The 22981-nt window shown below is 53.1% G+C and overlaps 1 protein-coding gene and 1 long non-coding RNA gene across 6 annotated transcripts; one reads left to right on the plus strand and one right to left on the minus strand.

The window, feature by feature from the left end:
* Positions 1 to 5399: 5399 nt before the first annotated feature.
* LOC105708259 (uncharacterized) lies at positions 5400 to 7382 on the minus strand. The gene is made up of 2 exons (XR_001105272.2): positions 7334 to 7382; positions 5400 to 6005 (listed from the first exon to the last, which is right to left on the minus strand). It is a non-coding gene; the product is annotated as an uncharacterized LOC105708259 (long non-coding RNA).
* A 175-nt stretch (positions 7383 to 7557) lies between these two features.
* LDB1 (LIM domain binding 1) lies at positions 7558 to 21393 on the plus strand. Of its 5 annotated transcripts, none has more exons than XM_012439589.3 (11): positions 7558 to 7842; positions 16361 to 16463; positions 16597 to 16641; positions 16752 to 16827; positions 16928 to 17030; positions 17198 to 17370; positions 17857 to 17979; positions 18216 to 18299; positions 18392 to 18515; positions 18722 to 18870; positions 19578 to 21393. In XM_012439589.3, exons 1-11 carry the CDS (start codon positions 7818 to 7820, stop codon positions 19806 to 19808), a joined length of 1236 nt encoding a protein of 411 aa, XP_012295012.1. In that variant the 5' UTR covers positions 7558 to 7817; the 3' UTR covers positions 19809 to 21393. The 5 variants fall into 5 exon arrangements, with proteins under 5 accessions (XP_012295012.1, XP_012295013.1, XP_012295014.1 ...); XM_012439590.3 differs by having other exon boundaries at positions 18722 to 18864; XM_012439591.2 differs by lacking the exon at positions 7558 to 7842 and adding an exon at positions 12931 to 13528.
* Positions 21394 to 22981: the final 1588 nt, after the last annotated feature.

The following is a 22981-nucleotide window of genomic DNA, read 5'->3' on the forward strand; positions in this document are numbered from 1 at the left end:
CCGGGCGCATGCTTCTAATCCCAGCTACTCAGGAGGCTGACAGGAGAATCGCATGAACCTGGGAGGCGGAGGCTGCAGTGAGCTGAGATCTTGCTACTGCACTCCAGCTTGGGTGACAGAGTGAGACTCTGTCTCAAAAAAAAAAAAAAAGTTGGCTGGGCGCGGTGGCTCACGCCTATAATCGCAGCACTTTGGGAGGCCAAGGCGGGTGGATCACGAGGTCAAGAGATGGAGGCCATCCTGGTCAACATGGTGAAACCCCGTCTCTACTAAAAATACAAAAAATTAGCTGGGCCTGGTGGCGCACACCTGTAGTCCCAGCTACTCGGAAGGCTGAGGCAAGATAATTGCTTGAACCCAGGAGGTGGAGGTTGCGGTGAGCCGAGATCGTGCCATTGCACTCCAGCCTGGGTAACAAGAGTGAAACTCTGTCTCAAAAAAAAAAAAAAACTTACAGTTCACATTCTAGGTTCCAGGCATTCTGTTAGATGCTAGAGGCTTGGCCACCAATAAGACATATATCATCTGCTGTCTATTTGGAAAAAGATTCATCCTTTTTTTTGTTTTTTGAGTCAGAGTTTCACTCTGTCACCCAGGCTAAAGTACAATAGCTTAATCTCAGCTCACTGCTGTCTCAGACTGTTGGGCTCAAGTGATCCTCCCTCCTCAGCCTCCTAAATTGCTGGGATTACATGTGTAAACCATAGCATCCAGGTCAAGATTATTCCTTGAAAGACAGAGCAGTGCCAATAAGTAGTTGAAGGAATTTCAAGGGTGAGAGAAATGTGAGAGAAAATATAGAAGGCCAAGGTCAGGAGAGGGAGCTGGATGGGAGCCGTTCTAGGAATTAGGACAAACAGGGGCTTACCTCTCTTGGAATAAGTCAAGCCAGTTGCTTCTGCTGTCTGCCTTTTTGCAAGGCTCCTCTTCCTTCCCCTTTCCTAATCTTAACTTCTTCTCAGTACCTCCTGTCTGTGTCCAGAGTCCATCTTGCACTAATGACTAGTATTAAAAAATACTAGAAGCACTCTGCACAGTGGCTCATGCCTGTAATCCCAGCACTTTGGGAGGCCGAGGAGGGCGGATCATGAAGTCAAGAGTTCAAGACCAGCCTGGCCAACATGGTGAAACCCCATCTCTACTAAAGAAAAACACAAACAAATTAGCAGGGCGTGGTGGCATGTGCCTGTAGTCCCAGTTACTCAGGAGGCTGAGGCAGAAGAATCGCCTGAACCCAGGAAGTGGAGGTTGTAGTGAGCCAAGATTGTGCCACTGCACTCCTGGACCACAGAGTGAGACTCCGTCTCAAAAAAAAAAAAAAAAAACTAGAAGCTTGGTGTGGTGGTGCAGGCCTGCAGTCCCAGATACTCAAAAGGCTGAGGCAGGAGGATTGCTTGAACCCAGGAGTTCGAGTTCAGCCTGGGCAACACAGCAAGACTGTAAAATAAGAAACAGACTAGCTGGGCACGGTGGCTCATGCCTGTAATCCTAGCACTTTGGGAGGCCGAGACGGGCAGATCACTAGGTCAGGAGAACGAAACTATCCTGGCCAACACAGTGAAACCACATCTCTACTAAAAATACAAAAATTAGCCAGTCCTTTTGATTTGGGTAGGCAAAAAAAAAAAAAAAAAAACCAGCCGGGTGTGGTGGCAGGTACTGGTAGTCCCAGCTACTCAGGAGGCTGAGGCAGGAGAATTGCTTGAAGCCGGAAGGTGGAGGTTGCAGTGAGCCGAGATTGCGCCACTACATTCCAGCCTGGTGAAAGAGTGAGACTCTGTCTCAAAAAAAAACAAAATAAAAAAACAAAAAAACAAAAAAATGGCCGGGCGTGTGGCTCATGCCTATAATCCCAACGCTTTGGGAGGCCAAGGCAGGCAGATCATGAGGTCAGGAGTTCAAGACCAGCCTAACTAATATGCTGAAACCCCATCTCTACCAAAAAAATACAAAAATTAGCCAGGTGTGGTGGTGGGAGCCTATTGTCCCAGCTACTAGGGAGGCTGAGACAGGAGAATCACTTGAGCCCGGGAGGCAGAGGTTGCAGTAAGCTGAGATCCAGCCACTGTACTCCAGCCTGGGCAACAGAGTAAGATTTCATCATTAAAAAAAAAAAAAAAAAAAAAAAACAAGGGCCAGGGTCAGGCAGTGGGTTATGTCTATAATCATAGCACTTTGGGAGGTCAAGGCAGGAGGATCATTTGAGGCCAGGAATTCAAGACCAGCCTGGCTAACAGCAAGAAACCTGTCTCTACAAAAAATAAAAAAGTTAGGGGGGCACAGTGGTGTGTGCCTACAGTCCTAGCTACTTGGGAGGCTGAGGCAGAAGAATTACTAGAGTCCAGAAGTTCGAGGCTGTAGTTACCTATGATCATGCCACTGCACTCCAGCCTGGGTGACAGAGCAAGATCCTGTCTCAAAAAAAAAGGGCCAGGTGCAGTGGCTCACGCCTATAATCCCAGCACTTTGGGAGGCTGAGGCAGGCGGATCACCTGAGGTCGGGAGTTCAAGACCAGCCTAACCAACACAGAGAAACCCTGTCTCTATTAAAAATACAAAATTAGCTGAGTATGGTGGTGCATGCCTGTAATCCCAGCTACTCGGGAGGCCCAGGCAGGAGAATTGCTTGAACCTGAGAGGCAGAGGTTGCGGTGAGTGGAGATTGAGCCATTGCACTCCAGCCTGGCAATCTCAGCACTATGGGAGGCCAAAGAGGGTGGATCACTTCGAGGCCAACATGGTTAAACCCCGTCTCTACTAAAAATACAAAATTAGCCAGGTGTGGTGGTGTGCACCTGTAATCCCAGCTACTTGGGAGGCTAAGGCAGGAGAATCACTTGAACCCAGGAGGTGGAGGTTGCAGTGAGTTGAGATTGTGCCACTGCACTCCGGCCTGGGAAACAGAGCAACACTGTCTTGAAAAAGAAAAGCGATAAGAAAAGAAATAAACAAAAAGCTAGAATGGCTCTGAATTGATCATTTAAAAATGGTTAATTTTGGCCGGATGCTGTGGCTCATGCCTGTAATCCCGACACTTAGGGAAGCTGAGGCAGGCAGATCATGAGGTCAAGAGATCGGGACTATCTATCTGGGCCAACATGGTGAAACCCTGCCTCTACTAAAAAAAAAAAAAAAAAAAAAAAAAAAACCAGCTGGGCATGGTGCGGCATGCCTGTAGTCCCAAGAGTCTGAGGAAGGAGAATCTCTTAAACTCGGGAGGCGGAGGTTGCAGTGAGCTGAGATCGAACCACTGCACTCCAGCCTGGCAACAGAGCAAGACTCCATCTCAAAAAAAAAAAAGTTAATTTTATGTTATGTGAGTTTTACTACACCCACAGAGAGAATACTGGGCACTTATACCCATCTATACAAATCAGCTAAGCCTCCAGTCCTCCAGGATTTGTCATTAAGTTGAAGACCCTCCCTCCACATAGGCTCCACCTCCTTTCTGCCACATCCCGTCTGTCTGCCAGGTTTCTGTGACTTCTCTTTTATTTTTGAGACGGAGTTTTCCTCTTGTTGTCCAGGCTGGAGTGCAATGGCGAGATCTCAGCTCACCGCATCCTCTACCTCCCGGGTTCAAGCAATCCTCCTACTTCAGCCTCCCGAATAGCTATTGCACACATGCGCTACTATGCCTGGCTAATTATTATTATTATTATTTTTTTTTTTTTTGAGACAAAGTTTTGCTCTTGTTGCCCAGGCTGGAGTGCAATGGGGTGATCTCGGCTCACTGCAACCTCCATCTTCCTGATTCAAGCGATTCTCCTGCCTCAGCCCCCCAAGTAGCTGGAATTACAGGCATGAGCCACCACGCCTAGCTAACTTTGTATTTTTAGTAGAGATGGGGTTTCTCCATGTTGGTCAGGCTGGTCTCGAACTCCCGACCTCATGATTCACCTGCCTTGGCCTCCCAAAGTGCTGGGATTACAGGCGTGAGCCACCACGCCTGGACAATTTTTTGTATTTTTTAAGTAGAGATGGAGTTTCTCCATGTTGGTTAGGCTGGTCTCGAACTTCTGACCTCAGGTAATCTGCCCACCTCAGCCTGCCAAAGTGCTGGGCTTATGGGTGTGAGCCACCGTGCCCAGTCCTATTCTTGCCTATACCACAATTCCCAGAGATGCTCCAAAGATGTTCTCCTCTCCCTCCCCAGGTCTGATTCACACTAGAAGTAATACAAGGAGTGAAGCACTGGGTCAAGTGCTTGTTAGCTCTGTTATCTTGGTAAAGTTCCCTAACTTCCCTAAGTGGAATTCCTCTAGAAGCCTCAATCACCATTTTTTTTTTTTTAAGATGGGGTTTCACCATGATGGCCAGGCTGGTCTTGAACTCCTGACCTCAGGTGATACACCCACCTCGGCCTCCCAAATGCTAAGATTACAGGCGTGAGCCACTGCGCCCAGCCCATTTTTTTTTTTTTTTGAGATGGAGTTTCGCTCTTGTTGCCCAGGCTGGAGTGCAATGGCAGGATCTTGGCTCACTGCAAACTCCGCCTTCTGGGTTCAAGTGATTTTCCTGCCTTAGTCTCCCGAGTAGCTGGGATTACAGACATGGGCCACTACGCCCAGCTAATTTTTGTGTTATTAATGGAGACAGAGTTTTGCCATGTTTGCCAGGCTGGTGACCTCAGGTGATCCACCCACCTCAGCCTGCTGAAGTACTGGGATTACAGGTGCGAGCCACCGAGCTCAGCCCAATCACTTATTTTAACCACCCATTCAACAGTATTTAGATGCTATTTTCTTATGGGTAACTGGGCCACTAGATAGGCTATAGTGTCAGTGGGAGGGAGAGAGGCAATCTTCCCAGAGAAGGTGAAGCTAGAACTAAGGTGTTAAGGAACCATTAACTAGTAGGTGGAGAAGAGGGAGAACAGTGTTTTGCAGACAAGTTTAAATTTATTATCATCTCTGAACTTCAGTTTTCCTACTTGTTCATGGAGGTAACAGCACCTTCTTCCAAAGGTCTTCACGCAAGGTAAATGAGTCAACAGGTGTAAAAGGCCTAGTGCAGTGCCTGGTACTACTGCATGCTCAACTAAGGCAGTTTTTTCTTCCTTCCTAACCTACCTTCCATACGTGTAATCTAGGAGAAGGAAATCTCAGATTCACAGGAGGCAAAGACCTTTTAAAGGGTGGGTTGTAAGCCCCCTTATCCACCCGGGTGATCACCATTGTGTTGATCACAATGGAATCTGACCAAGCTAGTTGTTTGGAATAAGTGGCCTTAGGGGTAAGTAGACACAGGATTGGGGGAAGGCAAATTCAGGAACAGAAAAGAGCAGGAGGTCAAGGTAGGTATTCCCCCTTCTCCACATCATCTCAAATTGTCCTGCCAATCCAGCCCCCTTCTGACTCTCTTGGAATTAGATAATCTTAAAAAAAAAAAAAAAGGCAGAAAGGAACACATATCTTTATCTTTTTTCTTTTTCTGTCTTTTTTTCATTTTTAGAAGATCTTCGTACAGAAGAGAAAGGAACACATATCCACAGGACTACCTGGCTGATGCTGGACTAGGTGACTGGGTGTACATTGTCTAGTTTGCTTCTCACCAAGCCATAGATACCAATTACAGAGGATAAAGCCAGCGCTCCGAGTGGGGTGGTCAGTCATCTGAAATCACTCAGCTAGTGTGGAGCGAAGCTTGCATTCAATTCAAACCTATGTATCCACAATTCCAGGCCAGTGTTCTGTTGCCTTAGTTCTCTGTACTCCCTCTAGTGCTGACCTTTGTCTGGGAGAATGCAGGAGGGAGTGCACTCAGTCAGGGGATGCTGCCAAGGAAATACTTGTGTGAGTGTGGATGGCTTCAGTCAGGTCCTCTCTGCTCCTGGTGGGGGTGGGGATGGGAAAATTTGGGAGTGGGAGAATCCACAATGTAGAGCTCCTCCTCCCCCATCCTAAGCACATGGTTGGTGGGGGGGTCTCCATTGCTAGGCAGGCCTTCTTTTCAATCTTCCAACTCTGCACCCTTCCATCATTTCATGCTCCCTCAGCAAAAACCTAAGGTGGAAAGAAGAGGTCTCATAAACACTTAAGCCTCCACATCTGTAACCCTCCCCCAGCCAGTCAAGCCAGCTGTGCAGACCCTGAGCCAGAGTGAGGGAACCAAACAGCCTACTCAACCAACACCCCTCTAAGTAACAAAGAGAACCCCTATCCAGTCTAGGCCAGATGCCCTAGGGAGGAGACACTAGTCCAAGACCCCAACCTTTATCCTTGGAGCCCATGATGAAGCTTAAAGAAAAACTAGCAGCTGGGGACCCCAGGAGGGAGGGGTCAACTCTCTACCCCAGGCGGCTCCCTCCCTTCCCTCCTCCAGGCTAATAGGTATTTCCTGTTTATGAGGCAGCTAAAGCTGAGCTTTTGGGAAGAAATGGTGATGGAGCCCCTCCCCTCCTAGGGCTGGGTTGGGGAGTCCTTGAATTGTGACTGAAGGTTGGGAGGCTCCTCCTTGGGGAAGGAGTGTTCCTCATATTGGCCATCCATATCATCTCCCTGCCAACCCCCCACGGCTCACAGCCTCTGCCTCTCTGGGTTAGGGGGCACTGGAAGGGCCTGTTTCCTGTTCTCATCTCCGAAGCCCTCAAAGGAGAGCAGCTTCCAGGCAGTGGGGGGGGAGGGGGTTGGTACCGAGGTGAAGGCGCCAAGGCTGGAGAAAGGGGGGAAGGGAAGAGAGAGTCTTGACTGCTGCGTCAGTCGGCAAAGAGGAAGGATGGCCTCGTATTGCCCCTCCGTAATCCAATCTGGTGGTCATTCCTCAGCCCCCTCCCCCCAGCAAAACGCAGATCCCAAGCCCTTAGGCGGAGGAGGGCGGGGACCCCACTTAATTAACCCTTTTAGTTCTAGTCCCAACTGGTTTCCCAGGCAAAGGAGGAGTGGTTAATTTAGGGAGGGGGTGAGTTGGGGGGTTGCTACAAGAATTAAGAGAATGCTTCCTAACCCACCCAGTTTAGGGTAGGGACGCGAAACAAGGGGCCTCTAGAAGGCTGGCATCTCAGCAGGGAGCACGAGCAGGGGGTCTGCAATCCCTTTCCCCTCCCGGAGCGCTGCCCGTGGTGGAGAGAGCTACACCTCACTGCCCACCCCGGCTCCGCCTCTCCTAGCCGCGGCTCCCGCTCTGGCTCAGCCAGGCTCCCCACCCGGCGGCACCCGGAGGACCGACACCGAGCGCGCGGCTGCGCCTCCGAGCCCTCCCCCGAGCCCTCCCCCGAGCCCTCCCTCTCTGGGGTCTCTGCCTCCGTCTCCTTTTTTAAAAGCTGCGTCACATGCATGCCGTTCCCTGAGCGCTCGCGGCTCCTCGCCGCCCGCCCGTCGCGCGGCGCACGCACGTCGTCGCTTGCTGCGCGCTCTCCCGGGTCACTTTGACACGGCTCTCCCCTCCCACTAGCAGGACAATTAGCATATTAATAAAGCCCGGCCCTTCCCGGCTCGGTCTGGGGAGCCGGCGCCGGCGCGAGGGAGCGCGAACGCGAGAGCGGAGAGGGGGGCGCTCGGCGACGACGGCGGCGGCGGGAGCGCACAGACACGCACACGCACACGCGCACACACGGACACACACTCCGCGGACGCACACCCGCGCGCGCACACACGCAGAGGCCGCTCGCCTTCCTGCCTGGCTTCCTTCCTGTCTGCTCCGCGCCTGACAGGCCCCTCTCTGCAGCCAGGGGCCGCCCGCACCGGGCCGAAGCCGGGCCGGGCCGGCGGCGAGGGCAGCGGGGGCCGCGGGCGGCGGCGGCGGCTCATGCCCGGCCTGTCCCCGCGAGGGGCGGGCACCGTGACTCGGCTGGGTCCCCAGCGGCGGGCGATGTGAAGATGTCAGTGGGCTGTGCCTGTCCTGGTGAGTGGGGCGCGCGGCCACCCGGCCCCTCCCTGCCCAACTCTCCCCGCGGACCCCTCACCCTGTGTTTGGCGAGAACTTGTGTAGGGGGCGTCGATGGCATGGGGGAGGCCGGGGGCTGGAAGGGCTGCGCGGGGCCTCAGGCCGGCGGGTAGGGTTTTCCCCAACTGTGTAAATGCGTAGCAGCCCAGAAGCACGGGGAGGAGACGCCGGGGGTGGCTTATGTGTATGTTTTTTTGGGGGGAGGCTAATTGCGGAGAGGTTTGGGGGGGCTGAAATTCTCAGAATTCCAGGTTGTTAGCCAATCAGAAGTGACTCTGGACTTTTGACCCCCCCCCCAGGTCACCATAGAGTTGTGATTGGCTGGTTTGGGCTGCCCCCGCTTCTCTGCTGCCCATTGCTTCTTACCTATCCTGTGACATTCCCCCCATGCTGTTTCTGAAGACCCTGTTTGCAGAGAGGTAGTTGATTAGGGCCCATCTTGCCCCCCTTCAACTTTTCCTGCCTGTTGCCAGGGAAGGTTGGCCCTCCTGAGGCACTGGAGGTACTCCTAAGAGGTGCCAGATAATTAGACCCTTGGGTCTGGCATCTCTGCCCTAGTGGGAGGGCAGTCTAGGAAATAGAGTGAATTGTGGAGAGGTGAGCTGGGGGAGCAATTCTTGGCCCCAAACTGAGAACTTGAGAGAGGACCCAGGCTCAGATCCCTGCCTCCTCAAAACACATATCAACTTTTGCCAGGGATAGTCTAGGTCTGAGATTTTTTCTAGTGGGGCTGGGTGGGTCTACCTCACTGCCAGGAGGAAAGCGAGCAGCCATGCTCTTGGAGAGGTAGTCTACAGAGGGCCTCACAGCACAGTGTCTGTCTCCAGCCCCAGGACTCCGGGTCCTGAAATTGACCCTTCTGCCCTAGACTGGAGTCAGCTTTCTCCTGGAAGTCAGTGTCCCTGAATGTAGCCCGGTTTGGCTACATATTTCACAACTGGACACCCCCCACTCCCCAACAAATCCCCAAGGGGAAGCTACCAGTGAGGAAGTTTCCTTGAAAAATCATGTGACCCAGGCCAAGCTGGGCTGGGCACACACTTCAGGTGCCTGCTGAGGCTGATGTTTAAGGGGCATGGGACCCAGAAGGAGAGCTAAGAGAACCTAAGAATCCTAGAATATCCAGGTTTGGGAACCACTAGCTGGTGCTGCAGAGAGTTGAGGAAAGGAGAGGCAAGAGCTTGCCAAGCTGGAATCCTGCCTGGCCCCATCATCCCTCCTCCTACCAGCTTGGTGTACGTGTTTATATGTGTGTATTTTCTCTCCTATGATTGCCCCATGCTGGGTACCCGGTTCAGATCCATCATGTTCTTAGCCCACCCCAGGGCAGAGCAGAAATTAAGTATCTGAACAAGCTAGAGGGATGAGTCTTAAATTTTGATTCTGAGTTCCTACAAATATTGGGTAAGGGGATATGTATGTATGGAGGGGTTGTCAGGCTGGAGGTGCATGAGAGGTTGGCCCTGAAGTTGGGGCAGGGTGCCTGGGTCTAGTGGGAGGAGAGAGAAAGTCTCTCCTTCTTAGTCTCCTGGAGCAGCATGGGAACAGGAGGAGGGCCCAAGCCCAGGAGTATGTGGGTGGGTGAGGAGACAACTTCAGTCAGTGCCCCAGAAGACATATTCCTTTTGTGTCTAGTGGTCTGATGGAGGAAGAGGGAGCAAAAGATAGGGAAGAATAGGGAGTCTTTTTCCAGATCTTGAAGAATATAGATTGATGCCACAGAGGTTGGATGGAGGTTAGACTTCAAGGAGAACCACTCGGGGAGGGGCTTGAGAGTAGAGTGGAGGTGGGGAATAGTAGCAGTTGGGGTTAGAGAGGGCACCCGACTTGCGGCTTGCTTGGATGGGGGAAGCACATGCTTGAACACGAGGGCAGTGTGGCAGCATGTAGCAGTCCAGGCCCGAAGACTTCCCCCACCTTGAGCAGCCCTGGGGTGAGGGCTGAGGCGCCCTGGCAGGCCGCCTGCCGCCTGCCTGCCTGCCTGCCTGCCTGCCTGCCTGCCTGCCTGAGTCTCTCCTTTGTGCTCTGCTGTCTCCGGGCTCCTCCTCCTCCCCCAGCCCGGCAGAGACAGCACATGCCCCACACATGTGACTGAGGGAAGCCAGAGCGCACACAGACCCACACACATGCACACGCAGAAACACCACAAGATACACACATACACACGCCCAGCTCCCATAGTGCTCCTGGGGTGAGGACCAGCTTCTGGGGCTGGAATGGCTGAGAACAGGGAGAGCCTCTGCTAAGGGCATCACCCTGAGCAAGATGCTGAGGGGGCCAGGACCTGTCTGGGGCAGCATGTGGCTCAGAAGGGTTAAGGCAGGGAGGAGTAGGGGGAGGGGAGGAGGCAGCAGTGGTGGCGGCTGGGAGCCAGGAGAGGAGGATGGCAGAGCGCCAGGCCAACGGGAGGCCGGGCACAGACAAAGGAAGGGGGGCAGGCACACTGGAGGCCTGGGTCAGGGAGCCCCAGGGGCCCGGGCAGGGGGCAGTGCTGGTACCTCATCCTGTGGGCTGGGGCTGGCGGCTGTCCTTTGAATCCCCACCTCCAGGAGGAGTACTTTGCCTCATCATCTTTATCATTCTTTGCTGCTCCCTCCACCTCACCGCTAATTCTAAGGCCTTGTAACTCAGATTTGCTCTTTTTAGCTGGACCTGTTCTGCCCCTGTACAACTGGGTGAATCGGGTCAGAGCAGAGAAAGGAGCAGACTTGCTGGAGAAGGAGAACTAGGAGAAAGCCTGTTTTAAATGATTTGCCAGTCTTGATACATCTTGGCATTTAGGGGCTCCTCCACCCCACAGTGAGACTAGAGGGCCCTTGTAGTTCCTCCTGTCTGAGGAGACAGGCTGGGTGGGGGTTCTGAGCTCTGGGCTGGAGGCAGAAGCCAGAGCACATACCCTTCCCTCCTCCCCATGTGGACAGTGATTTGAGGCCTGGAGGAGGAAGGGACTAGGAATGGCTGCAGGGCTTGGCTTATATCCAGTGGGTTTAGAAGTGCAGGGTTCAATCCCCCGCAGCCCACCCCAGTGATCTTGTCTCAGTGGGTTCTGTTAGGATCTCAGTGTTAGGGTATTTGGCCCTATATGCTATGAGGATCTCTTGAGGTACTGCCTGTGATTGCGCTTTGGAAAGTTTAAAGGCAGTGAGGGAGAAGTGGGGCTACCCAAGCTATAAATTTGAGAATCAGTGGGAATGTCTTAAGTCCTGGTAATAGGCTGTATGTTGCAGGGTCTGGCTGAATGTCATACATTTCAGTATGTTTGTGAAAGCTGGGGTTTATCATATATATGGTCAGGCTTTGATGAGGAATGGTACGCAGGTTTTGGAGAGGGTGATTTCTAGGTTAAGTCCTTGCATAATAAATGATTGGGGTGTGTATGTGATAGGCTGTCACAGGTTTAGGGGTTATAACACAGTTTTTGTGTGTGTATTGAGGTCAGGATGCGTAAGTGTCATAGGTCCCAGTGTGTATGACTTAGACTGTGTGTGTGTGTGTATGTGTGTCCAGGATTTGGGTATATTTAGGATTTGAGATATATCACAGGCTGATGGCCAGATGAGGTGGCTCACGCCTATAATTCTAGCACTTTGGGAGGCTGAGGCTGGTGAATCACCTCAGGTCAGGAGTTCGAGACCAGCCTGGCCAACATAGCAAAACGCTGTCTCTACTAAAAATACAAAAATTAGCTGGGTATAGTGTCACACACTTGTAATCCCAGCTACTCGGGAGGCTAAGGCAGGAGAATCACTTGGACCTGGGAGGTGGAGGTTGCACTGAGCCAAGATTGCACCACTAAACTCCAGGCTAAGCAACAGAGCAAGACTCCGTTTCAGGCAAAAAAGAAAAAAAGAGAGAGATATCACAGTATAAAATGTGTATCAGGTACTGATTTATGTGAAAGTGAGATGTGTTATTTATGTGGAAGATGTTCACAGAGCCAGGTGCAATATTATTGCACAGTTAACTAGTGAGTATGTCATGAGAAATCCTGTCCTTGGAGTTATGTGTGAATATAGTTGGGGGCAGGGACAGGGAGTAGAGAAGCAGACACTCAAATTGCAAAGAAGGAAATAGAAGCTTCATTCCCCGCCTTCGTGTGTGTGTGTGTGTGCGCGCGCGCGCGCGCGCGCGCGCTGTTTTCCTTTTCCTATCTGTCCAAGAGTAGGGCCTGGAGCCCTACGCAAGTTTTAGAAATACCCGCTCCTGCTACAACAAAATTACCTTAGGAAAAAAATAGCAACACCTGCTCCCTTGGGAGGCCCCTGCTGGATGGGAGAACAGACCCTACCCACTAACCATATACCTTTTTTTTCTGGGGTGGTGGGGAGGATTCAGCAGCAAACTAGGCTCCTTCTGGGGACTCTTGGATGGCCAAGTTGGCTTTCCCTAGCTCTGACAATGTGTCTTTTCCCTGGCACCCACTTGTCTTCAGTGGTGGTGGTGGGGAAGGGGGCTTCCTTTTAAGAGGGATCGAAGTCAAGGCTTGGAACTTAGCTGGGTTGGGGGCAGGGAAGACTGCAATATCCCCCTCTCTTCAATCAGTGTTTATTGGCTGATGTCAGAATGTGTCTCTTGTCAAAAATAACCCCCTGGAGCCTCCCCCCAGCTGCTCCGGGATTTCACCAGAGGAACCCAGGGTGGCAGCCCGAGCCAGCCTTCAACCTGAGCCATCACAGGGGCGAGGAAGAGAGGTTTGGGGGAGGTTTGGGAGGTGCTTTGAAGATCTTGGAGTCTGCAGAGAGGAGCCCACACTCCTCCATCTCTGCGAGTGGCTTTGGCCCCCGTCCTCACTCCTGAGCACCGCGCCTGGGGCTAGGGGGAGGCGGGCTGCATTTCGTTTCTGGCCCCTACAGGCCTCTCCTCCATCCAGGTCTCTCCCAGCCCAGTCTGATCCGTCCCCTGTCTCTCCCAGTCTCTATCTCTCTTTTGTTTTTCTCAGCAGTCCCTCCGTCCCAGCCTCCCTCCCTCCTTCGCTCTTCCTCTTTCCTCGCAGGGAGGGGGCGGGGCCGGTGGGGGCAGCTCCACCCTCAGCCCGCCCTGGGGCCTCATTCTGAGAGAGGCTCGGAGAGAGCGAGTGGGGAGGGAGGGAGGCAGTGAGAGAAAAGGAGAAAGGCAGGCAGCCGGCGGGCGCTGTGTGTGTGTGTCTGAGTGTGCGAGTGTGAGTGAGTGTGAGTCCCGGGCCCTGCCTCTCCTGGTGCCCCCAGCAGAGGAGCCCTGTGGCCTGGGGACGGCGGGCGGGCTGCTCGGAGGCAGAGGCAGCGAGAGGCGGCGGCGGGGAAAGCAGAGGAGGAGGAGGAGGAGAGAGGAAAGAGCGGAGCAGCCATTGTTGAGGGAAACCTTGCAAACAAAGAAGGCTCCGGACTCCCCGCGGCCCCCCGCCCCCCAGGCCGGCCCCCTGGCCCCCGGCCCCTGGCCCAGTAGCCATTGTAACTTTCCCCCGGGGCTGCGGCCGCCGCGGGGCGGGCCGAGGCTGTGCGTGCGAGTCTTTGTGCGGCCGGCGGAGTGGAGCTCCCAACCGGGCCTGCCCGTCCCACTCGGGACATGAGCGGCTGAAGTTGTCCCCCCTCAGCCCTCACCCCTGCCAGGACCCCTCTGGGCTTGCAGCCGCTCCCCGCACCTCTCCTGGCCCCCTCAGTTCTCCCAGGTAAGTCTGGGCACCCTGCAAGCCTGCTGGGGGTGGGCGGAAGGCCCTCAGCCCCTCCCGGGCCTGGTCTGCTGGCTGGGGGAGAGGTGCCCCAGCTCAGAGCCGCCGGGGTGCTCAGGCCTGCTGACCTGTGGCCAGCCCCTAAAGGAGGGGGCCTGCCCTCAGGTCAGACTGGTTACCATGGCAATGCCCAGCTGGAGGTGCCCCCCCTCAGCCCCAGATGCAGCTTCCTCCCTGAGAAAACTTTACTAGTTCTGGGCTCTTCTCTCCCCCTTCCTGAAGGCTTCCAGATTGCTAGAGGTGGGAGGGGGTCTATGACTGTCTCTAGGGCTGGATGACACATCTTTCCCCCGCCCCCCACCTTGCTCCTTCTACCCCTGCTGCTGGGGACAGGCAGCAACAGGGACAGATGGTCTGGGTGATGTCCCTCCCCTTCTCTACTCACTCCCAAGCTCTTGTGCTGGGGCTACTGGGAGCTGTCGTGGCTCTGGAGAGATGCTGAGTTTGTGTCCATTCACTGGAGGAGCAAATAGAGGCCCAGAGCGTTGGGCTTTAGCTCCTTGGAGCTATTTACCCAGTCTCAGACAATGCCTCTTCATTCTCTAGAGAGAGAAAGGGAGGCTCTGAGACCTTTTTTTTTTCAAAACTGGAGAGAAACCCAGGCATCCTGCTTCCCTTCTCTTCAGGTTCTTGAGCTAACACATTTCTTCAAGTGGCCTCGAAACGGAGGAGGCAGGGGTGGTTAGGCTGTGGGAGAAAGGATGGCCTAATTGGAGGATGAGGGCCAGGTCTGAGAATCTGCTCTTGAGTTCATTGCCCAGGCCTGGCTTCTGGTGTGCTGTGTGAGCTTGAGCTTCCTGTGTGACCTTAGTCTACCTGTCTTTGGAGTGGGGATACTTGGTGGCTTGGTGGGAACTGTCTCTTTCTGGAGACACAGGCACAGTCCAGACTGGCATGTGAAGGCTGTGTGTGCTGTTCTTGGAGCATGTGGATGTGGCCTGTGAGAGCTTGTGCATGGGGTGAGGGCCTCTTGGGGGCACTCTGATTGTGCCTGGGGCTGCTGGGTTCCAGCCCTTGATAGGCATGTTGGGGCGAGCTGAGGGTGGAAGCCTGCTCGGCAGGATGGGGCACACATGTGTGCAGGCATACACAGGCTCTGACTCTTGGCACCTTCAGGGACTGTGCAGTCTGGGACCTTCCTTTTGCCTGCATCGTGAGGACAGGGCCCTGGGGAGAGAATTAAATGACACATGTTGGCACAGGGTCTTCTTTTGTCTCTTCCCCCCAAGGAACAAAATAGATTTTGCATCTGAATTGGGGGGGGACATAGATACAGTCAATCCAGCTACCCTCCCAAATGCAGTCCAGTTTTAGGGACCCAAGGAAGCAAATGTGATTGGAGTCAGATGAACTTTTGGGGCTGTGCCTCAATTTCTTCTCCTTGGGTATGCCCCAGGTACCTCTGCAACTGTTTCCCCTTCTCTGAGAAGGGGATACCCAAGTATGAATTTAACACTTCTCCCTGTCAGAAAATAGTATTCCAGGAACTGTTTGCTGTTAGGTGAGGTGAGAGAGGACACGTGCACATGCACAGATACACACTAGCGAGACCCCTGTCTAGTGACCACCTGCCCCTAGACTGAGGGACATAGTTCCCGAACCACCTACTTTTCGATTGTAGGTAGAGTGGGATCCAAAGGAGATTCATCTGCCTGCCTCCCCTACTCCAAGTCTCAGAAGAGAAAAGGGGTTGAGGCTTTCGGGTTTCTGGTTTGCAGACCTTGGTAGGGGTGGGGGTGGGGGCTGGGCTGATAAGGGAGTGGCCGTTAGTGGGGCTGCAGAAGGCCCAACTGGTTATCTGGTAGGCGGCACCCAACAGGCACCCACCCCCGTTTATCTTTCTATCACTTGCCCTCCTGAGACCCTGAGGTTGGAGGAGGGGCAGAGTTTGAAAATTCCCCCTGTTCCTCCCCCACTTTGGTCTCTAGAGGGCAATAGAGGGATCAGCTGGTAGAAATGGTGTAGGATGTGGGAATCAGAAGATCCGAGCTCAAGTCCTAGTTTTGACAGTTACTAGCTTTATGATCTTGGCAAGTTCCTTTGAGCCCTCAGTTGTCTCATCTGTAAAATGGGAATGTTACGGTCAGCCCTACTACTTCATAAGGTTATTATGATGATTTTATGAAACTACTTAGATTAAAAGGGGGTTTATCAAAATTATATTCTAGTGTTTGGGTATTTATTTATTCTGTGTTAATTCTTCCCAGCTTCAATTCCTCTTCTGTCATCTAGGACTTAGCCAAATGAAGAAATGGGATCTTGGGTATAGCCAGGTTTAGAAGGAGAGACCGGTGATCCCTAGGGTAGCTACCCCCTAGTTCATCACTTTCTTGTAATCAGGCCAGGGAGCTCCATAAGACCAGTCCCTATCCACACAGTCTAGCAGGCTTATCGAAGGGCTCCCAAAAGGGGGTGAGGGGACTCCTGTTTCTTTTAGAGACAGGGTCTCACTCTGTTGCCCAGGCTGAAGTTCAGTGGTATGAATCTCTGCTCACTGCAGCCTCAAACTCCTGGGCTCAAGCGATCCTCCCACCTCAGCCTCCCAAGTAGCTGGAACCATAGGCGTGCACCACCATACCCAGCTAACTTTTTAAATTATTTTTAGAGACAAGGTCTTGCTATGAGGCTGATTGCGAGGTCTCACTATGAGACTGGTCATTGCAGCCTTGACCTCCTGTGCTCAAGCAGTCTTCTTGCCTTGGCCTCCCAAAGTGCTAGGATTACAGACGTGAGCCACCACGCCCAGCTATGACTCCTTTCTTTGTCTTCTAGGTTGTTCCTCAAAGTCATTCAAGCTGTACTCGCCGAAGGAGCCCCCGAACGGCAACGCCTTCCCCCCCTTCCATCCCGGCACCATGCTGGATCGGGATGTGGGGTGAGTGAGTCTGTTGGCCACTTCCTAACCCTTCTCCAGGTGGGATCCTACTTGGAAAGGGGAGGGAGTAGCCCCCCACCCCCAATAATTCCTATCTTCCACCCTCATTCTCATAGCCTCTTCCTTTACACAGCCCAACTCCCATGTACCCGCCTACATACCTGGAGCCAGGGATTGGGTAAGTGGAGTCCACTGGGGAGGAAGGTGCTTTCCACTGGGAGAAGGCTGAGGTGGGGGTGGGGTGGGGAGGCTCTGCTCCTACTAACCTCCCTCCTTCACTTCTTCCAGGAGGCACACACCATATGGCAACCAAACTGACTACAGAATATTTGAGCTTAACAAACGCCTTCAGAACTGGACAGAGGTATGGCCAAGGGAAAAGGGGCTGGGAGCAGAAGGGCCATCTGGGCACCCCATGAGATAGCTTATGACACGTGAACACACACCCCTCACCGTGCTCCTAGGAGTGTGACAATCTCTGGTGGGATGCTTTCACGACTGAGTTCTTTGAGGATGATGCCATGTTGACCATCACTTTCTGCCTGGAGGATGGACCAAAGAGATATAGTAAGTGGCCTCTGGGGTCTTTCTGTCAGGGTGTATACCTCCTGTGTAGTTCTAAGGTCTGGAAGTGGGCCTGGGAGTGCCAGGGGATGTCTAGCTTGGTAGGGGAGGCATCTGCCTGGCCCCTTTTGAAGTCCCTTTGTCCTAAAGAGTTTATCCCATCTCTACAGCCATTGGCCGGACCCTGATCCCACGCTACTTCCGCAGCATCTTTGAGGGGGGTGCTACGGAGCTGTACTATGTGCTTAAGCACCCCAAGGAGGCATTCCACAGCAACTTTGTGTCCCTCGACTGTGACCAGGGCAGCATGGTGACCCAGCATGGCAAGCCCATGTTCACCCAGGTCAGCAACCCAGCTGGATATGGAACACCATGGCACCTGAGTTTGATTCCCCATCTCTCTCCTAGTGTATACTCACAGCTGTTCCCCGGGGAGCCATAATGTGAAGTGGCAAAATAAGAAGGGAGGGTTGCAACCGTCAGCAAACATGTATTTTGTTTATATGGGATAGTTTTCTGGGCCCCAGGGCTACACAAGTGAACAAGAGTCTGTCCTCACATAGCTTAGAGCAGATGGGTATATCACTAGCTACATGGGGAGAGGTCAAGGATCTGTTAAGCTTTTCTACTGTGTGTGTGTGTGTGTGTGTGTGTGTGTTACACGTGTACGGGCCAGGTATATGGGTGGGGGTTGCTGCACCCAGATTTAATGTGCAGGTGATAAAAGTGTATGCAGTGGGAGAGTTGTAAGCAAATGGGAGATTGTAATAGACATATTTCAGGTATGGTATGTCGGGAGGGGGCAGGGTTGTGACAAGCCTGTCCCCAGGTGTGTGTGGAGGGCCGGTTGTACCTGGAGTTCATGTTTGACGACATGATGCGGATAAAGACGTGGCACTTCAGCATCCGGCAGCATCGAGAGCTCATCCCCCGCAGCATCCTTGCCATGCATGTGAGTTGTGAGCAGAACCCAGGACGAAAGAATGAAGGCAGACGGGGGGAAGGGTGGAACGAGGTCTGCCATTTTTTGACTATGACCTTAGACAGGGTTAAGGTTTCTTCATCTGAACAGCAGGTTTAATAAGAGACTCTCCTCTCTCAGGAGTGTCACAATGCTCTCATGATAAGGCAGATGAGCAGAGGCAACCCAGGTGTCAGTGTTCTTGCTTGTCTTTTCTCCTGCTCTAGGCCCAAGACCCCCAAATGTTGGATCAGCTCTCCAAAAACATCACCCGGTGTGGGCTGTCCAATTCTACTCTCAACTACCTCCGAGTGAGTCTCCAAGCACCTAGTTTCTGCCCCAGTCCATTTAGTCTCAGCTCCATGTCTGTCCCCTGACAAGTCACCTCCTGGTCTACCCCTAGCTCTGTGTGATACTCGAGCCCATGCAGGAGCTCATGTCCCGCCACAAGACCTACAGCCTCAGCCCCCGTGACTGCCTCAAGACCTGCCTTTTCCAAAAGTGGCAGCGCATGGTAGCACCCCCCGGTGAGTGCCTTGCACCTGTTCTTACCAAGATCTCACACTGCTCCCCAAAGCTGTATCTTTATTTCCTTTTGAACTTTTCCCTGTCCCTTCCTTGCTCCTGGGTCTACAAAATTGGGATCAGGGCAGGCTTATGCTCCTTGGGAGCCACAGTGGAAATTAGGGGACCCAGGGCACTCTCCCATCTGAGTCTCCTTTCCCCGGCACAGCGGAGCCCACTCGTCAGCAGCCCAGCAAACGGCGGAAACGGAAGATGTCAGGGGGCAGCACCATGAGCTCGGGGGGTGGCAATACCAACAACAGCAACAGCAAGAAGAAGAGCCCAGCTAGCACCTTCGCCCTCTCCAGCCAGGTACCTGTAAGCATCTCGGCTTTCTTCTCTCTTCTGGGCTGCCCCACCACTCACCCTTGACCCCTGTCCAAGCCTGAGCTCACAGCAGGCATAAAAGCAAAGACAGTTTTCCTCATGTACTCTGCCAGCATGGGCTGACTGCTTTTACTGGTGAGAGAGTCCTTGTCAGGGACTTGAATGGTTGTGATCACATAGACTCAGCTGTAGGAAGCTAGGGCATAAAGGGACAGAGATAGCCGTGAGGACATAATGGACATTCAGGACAGACAGCTTGGGACTCACATACCATCCAACTCACACTCACACTGAGAGAGACATGAAGACTGGAGTGTTTGCAGATCTAGAATATACGCCCATGCACATGCACACATTGCCCTCCCTCATGTTTTTGATCTGCTCCCTTTCTCTTACATGTGGATAGAAGTTGAGGAGTTCCCTAAAATTCTGGGGAGATGGACTAGGGAGCTAGGGGAGTAGAGTGACTTCTAGAACTTAATGGATATGGGCTAAAGGCTGTGATGCTCTGGTGTCCTTCAGTGGGAAGGATTCCAGGAGCTGAGGGTGTTAGGAGTTGGGGTTTTAAATTTGGGTGTGAGGAGGGGGTGGGGACGCTTGAGCTTTCAGGGTGGGTATTGGGGCTCTGGGGGTATCTGCCGCCCTGGGCCGGGCGAGCCCTTGCCCCGATTATGTTTGGGGACCTCCGCCACTCTCAGGATGTGATGGTGGTGGGGGAGCCCACCCTGATGGGCGGGGAGTTCGGGGACGAGGACGAGAGGCTCATCACCCGGCTGGAGAACACCCAGTTTGACGCAGCCAACGGCATTGACGACGAGGACAGCTTTAACAACTCCCCTGCACTGGGCGCCAACAGTCCCTGGAACAGCAAGCCTCCGTCCAGCCAAGAAAGCAAATCGGAGAACCCTACGTCACAGGCCTCCCAGTAAAAGGCCCTGCCTTGGCCACCCAGCGCTCTGCCGGCCTGCCCCACCCCTCGAAGCCCCAGGGAGCAGAAGACAGAATGAAGAGGCTGAGCATCTAAAATGGGCAGCCTCCATCCACCCGCTTCAGGGAGGAACTGGACTCGCTGGGGGCAAGTGCCAAGATTTGCCCCCCAGTGGCCCTGGGCTGGGCCTGGCCTCCGCAGAGCCTTTTGGGGGAAGGGGGTACTCATGTGGATGCCTACATGGAACCTGGGTTTCTGAGACATGTCCTGACCACCCCCCCAGGGCATTCGCCTCCATCCTCACCCCAGATTCTGGGTTTCCCATCCCCCTGACTTTACTCCTTTCAAGCCTGAGGGTTGTCTATACCCACAGCCCTTAGGGACTTAAAGTTATGGGGCTTGGTTGAATGCCCCTTCCCCTAAGCAGCTGGTGATAGAGGGGTAAAGCTCTGGGCCCCTCCTCCCTGTTGCCACTTATCCCAGCTCCAAGTTTTTTAAAAAATAATATTATTAAAAATGTAAGTTAAAAAAATCATTCATGTCCCCCCTCTTCCCCCTATTAAAAGTCCAGCTACCTCCCTACTCTTGGCAGATGGGGGTGGCTAGGGCCCAGGTGGGGGTGAGAGTGGGGGAGGGGGTATGCATACCATTTTATACAGTGTGAGAGCTTCAGACCAAGGAGACACTTTGCCATCTCTCTTCCCCTTTCCTCTGGGGTGACTGCAGTTGCGGAAGACATGCCATGGGGTTGGGGGACATCAGTGGCCACATCTTGGTGACAAACCCCTGATGTTGTCTCTGTCTTTCCATCCTCTGGACTCTGGCCTGTCCTCCTAGTGCTCGTGATTCCCTCTCTTCCAGCCCCACCCCCATGGTGTGTATATTCCTTACGAGTCCTCCATGAGAGCAGTTGTCTAGGATGCAGGGAGGAGAGGCTTCCTCCCTTGGGGAGTGTGGAGGGAAGGGAACAGCCTTGTTTGTTGCTGTATTTTTGGTTTTGTCTCAGTTGGGCAGGCATGGGATGGGAGAGGTGCTTAGCCACTTTTCTCCGGAACCCTCCTCCCTCAGCCCCTCCAACTGCATATGTAATCCTACTCTGCCCTTCACAGAGGGGAAGGAGCCACTGAACTGAGAACCTCCCGGCTCTAAGCCCACCAGAGAAAAACAGGCCTCTGTACCCCCATTTGAGGTAGAGGGTCTTCATCTGTCAGTATCCCCTGCTTCTCCTTCCTCATAGAAGGGAGGAGCAGGAGGCAGCTGGGATCCTCAGCTTGGCCAGGGTGCAGCCAGGAGCAGGGTTCCATGTGACTGGGCCAGCTCTGTGGCTTTGCTGCCTTTTCCTGTGGCCAGTCCCAGGAAGTGCTAGCACCACCTCTCTTCCCTCTGGATTCCGGGGTCCCCCACACACTATTTCCTCCACTCCAGCTGCCACTTTTGGAAGGGTTTTGAGTCAGGAGCTGAGGGAAGGGGTGAGGAAGGTGGACAATCCACCCCAACTGTAATGCCTTTTTTTTTTTTTTTTTTTTTTGGGCCATTTGAGTCATGTATGGTACCGATCAATAAAGAGACTTTTCGGTTTGAGAGTGTCCTGATTGGTCATTGATGCCTAATAATGACTTAGTCCAGGGCAATCTTTTCCCCATACTTGCATTTCCTAAGACTGTATGAATTGAACCCCTTTACTCTGACCTCACATTTCCCCTCTTCTGAAGTTGTTCCCCTGAATTACACCTCTCCTTCACCCAAGACCCTAAAGTTTGTTACCAAGTGTCCCAACCTGGCCCCATCTCCCTGAAAAGTTGGGAGAAAGTTGGCTTTTCCAGTCCCCTCCCCACCTCTCACCCCAGGACTGTTGCTTCTCACCCCTAGCTGTCACGGAACGGCTAGACAGGTGGCCCTCCTTTTGCAGGTTCCTGGGCTAGACAGCCCTAAGTACGCTGTTGAGGGAGGGGTGGGAGAGGGGACTTGGCCTAGGAGGGGACTTTGGTTAGAGGATTTTGGGCTACTTAGAGTGCCTGGGAGATTCTTACCCCTACCCAGCCCCCAGCCTACTAGCCCAGGTGAGGCTTTTTTATTTTACTTTATTTTATTTTACTTTTATTTATCTATTTTTTTGAGACAGAGTCTCGCACTGTCACCCAAGGCTGTATGTAGTGCGATGGCGTGATCTCAGCTCACTGCAGTCTCCGCCTCCTGGGTTCACAGTTGACCAGGATGGTCTCGAGCTCCTGACCTTGTGATCCGCCCACCTCGGCCTCCCAAAGTGTTGGGATTACAGGTGTAAGCCACCACGCCCAGTCCTTTTTTATTTTTTGAGATGGAGTCTTGCTCTTTTGCCTAGGCTGGAGTGCAGTGGTATTATCTCCACTCACTGCAACCTCCACTTCCCAGGTACTAGTGATTCTTCTGCCTCAGCCTCCCAAGTAGCTGTGATTACAGGCACCCACCGCTGTGCCTGGCTAATTTTTTATTTATTTTTATTTTTTATTTTTTGTAGAGATGGAGTTTTACTATGTTGGCTGGGCTGGTCTCAAACTGACCTCAGGTGATCCACCCACCTCGACCTTCCAAAGTGCTGGGATTACAGGCATGAGCCACCTTGCCCGGTCACCAGCTGAGGTCTAAACTAGTCTCCCCCGGTGCTAAGGTCCCTGGGTGGGGGATTAACAGAGTGGCAGGATTGTTTGTTTCCTTGCTGACTTTCGGTGGGGATGCTGAGGGACATAGCTCTGTTGCTAGTGAGTAGCCTGAAGCTCTATGGGAGACTGGGAGAAGAAATAGGGCACTTTTCAGACTCCTTTCCAGGTAGTTAACTCTCCAAGTTCCCTCCTCCTCACCAGGAAAGACTGGGAAGGTATGGAGACCCCGCTGTGGATTAGAGATGGGGTTTTAGTGCCCATAAAGCTCCCTATCCAGTGTCCCTCATTGTCATCCCAGGCAGGGGAAGCTGAGGCCTCAAACTATTCACCTACTAAGGTCTCCCTGGATCAGAAATAAAGCCCAATAGACCTGTACCTCTACCCTCACCTCCTTAGCTGGTAGGAAGACACCAAAGGAAGGGATTGCATAACCCACCCCATCCCTCTCCAATCTACAGTTACCCTGCCCTGCCCTGCTGCCAGCCCAGCTTCTCCTCATAGCCCCAGTGTCTCAGGACCCCAAGGAATGCTATTG

The sequence above is a fragment of the Aotus nancymaae genome, unplaced genomic scaffold (genome assembly GCF_030222135.1).
Source record: "Aotus nancymaae isolate 86718 unplaced genomic scaffold, 86718_ANA_hifiasm-v0.15.2.pri h1tg000010l, whole genome shotgun sequence".
NCBI lineage: Eukaryota > Metazoa > Chordata > Mammalia > Primates > Aotidae > Aotus > Aotus nancymaae.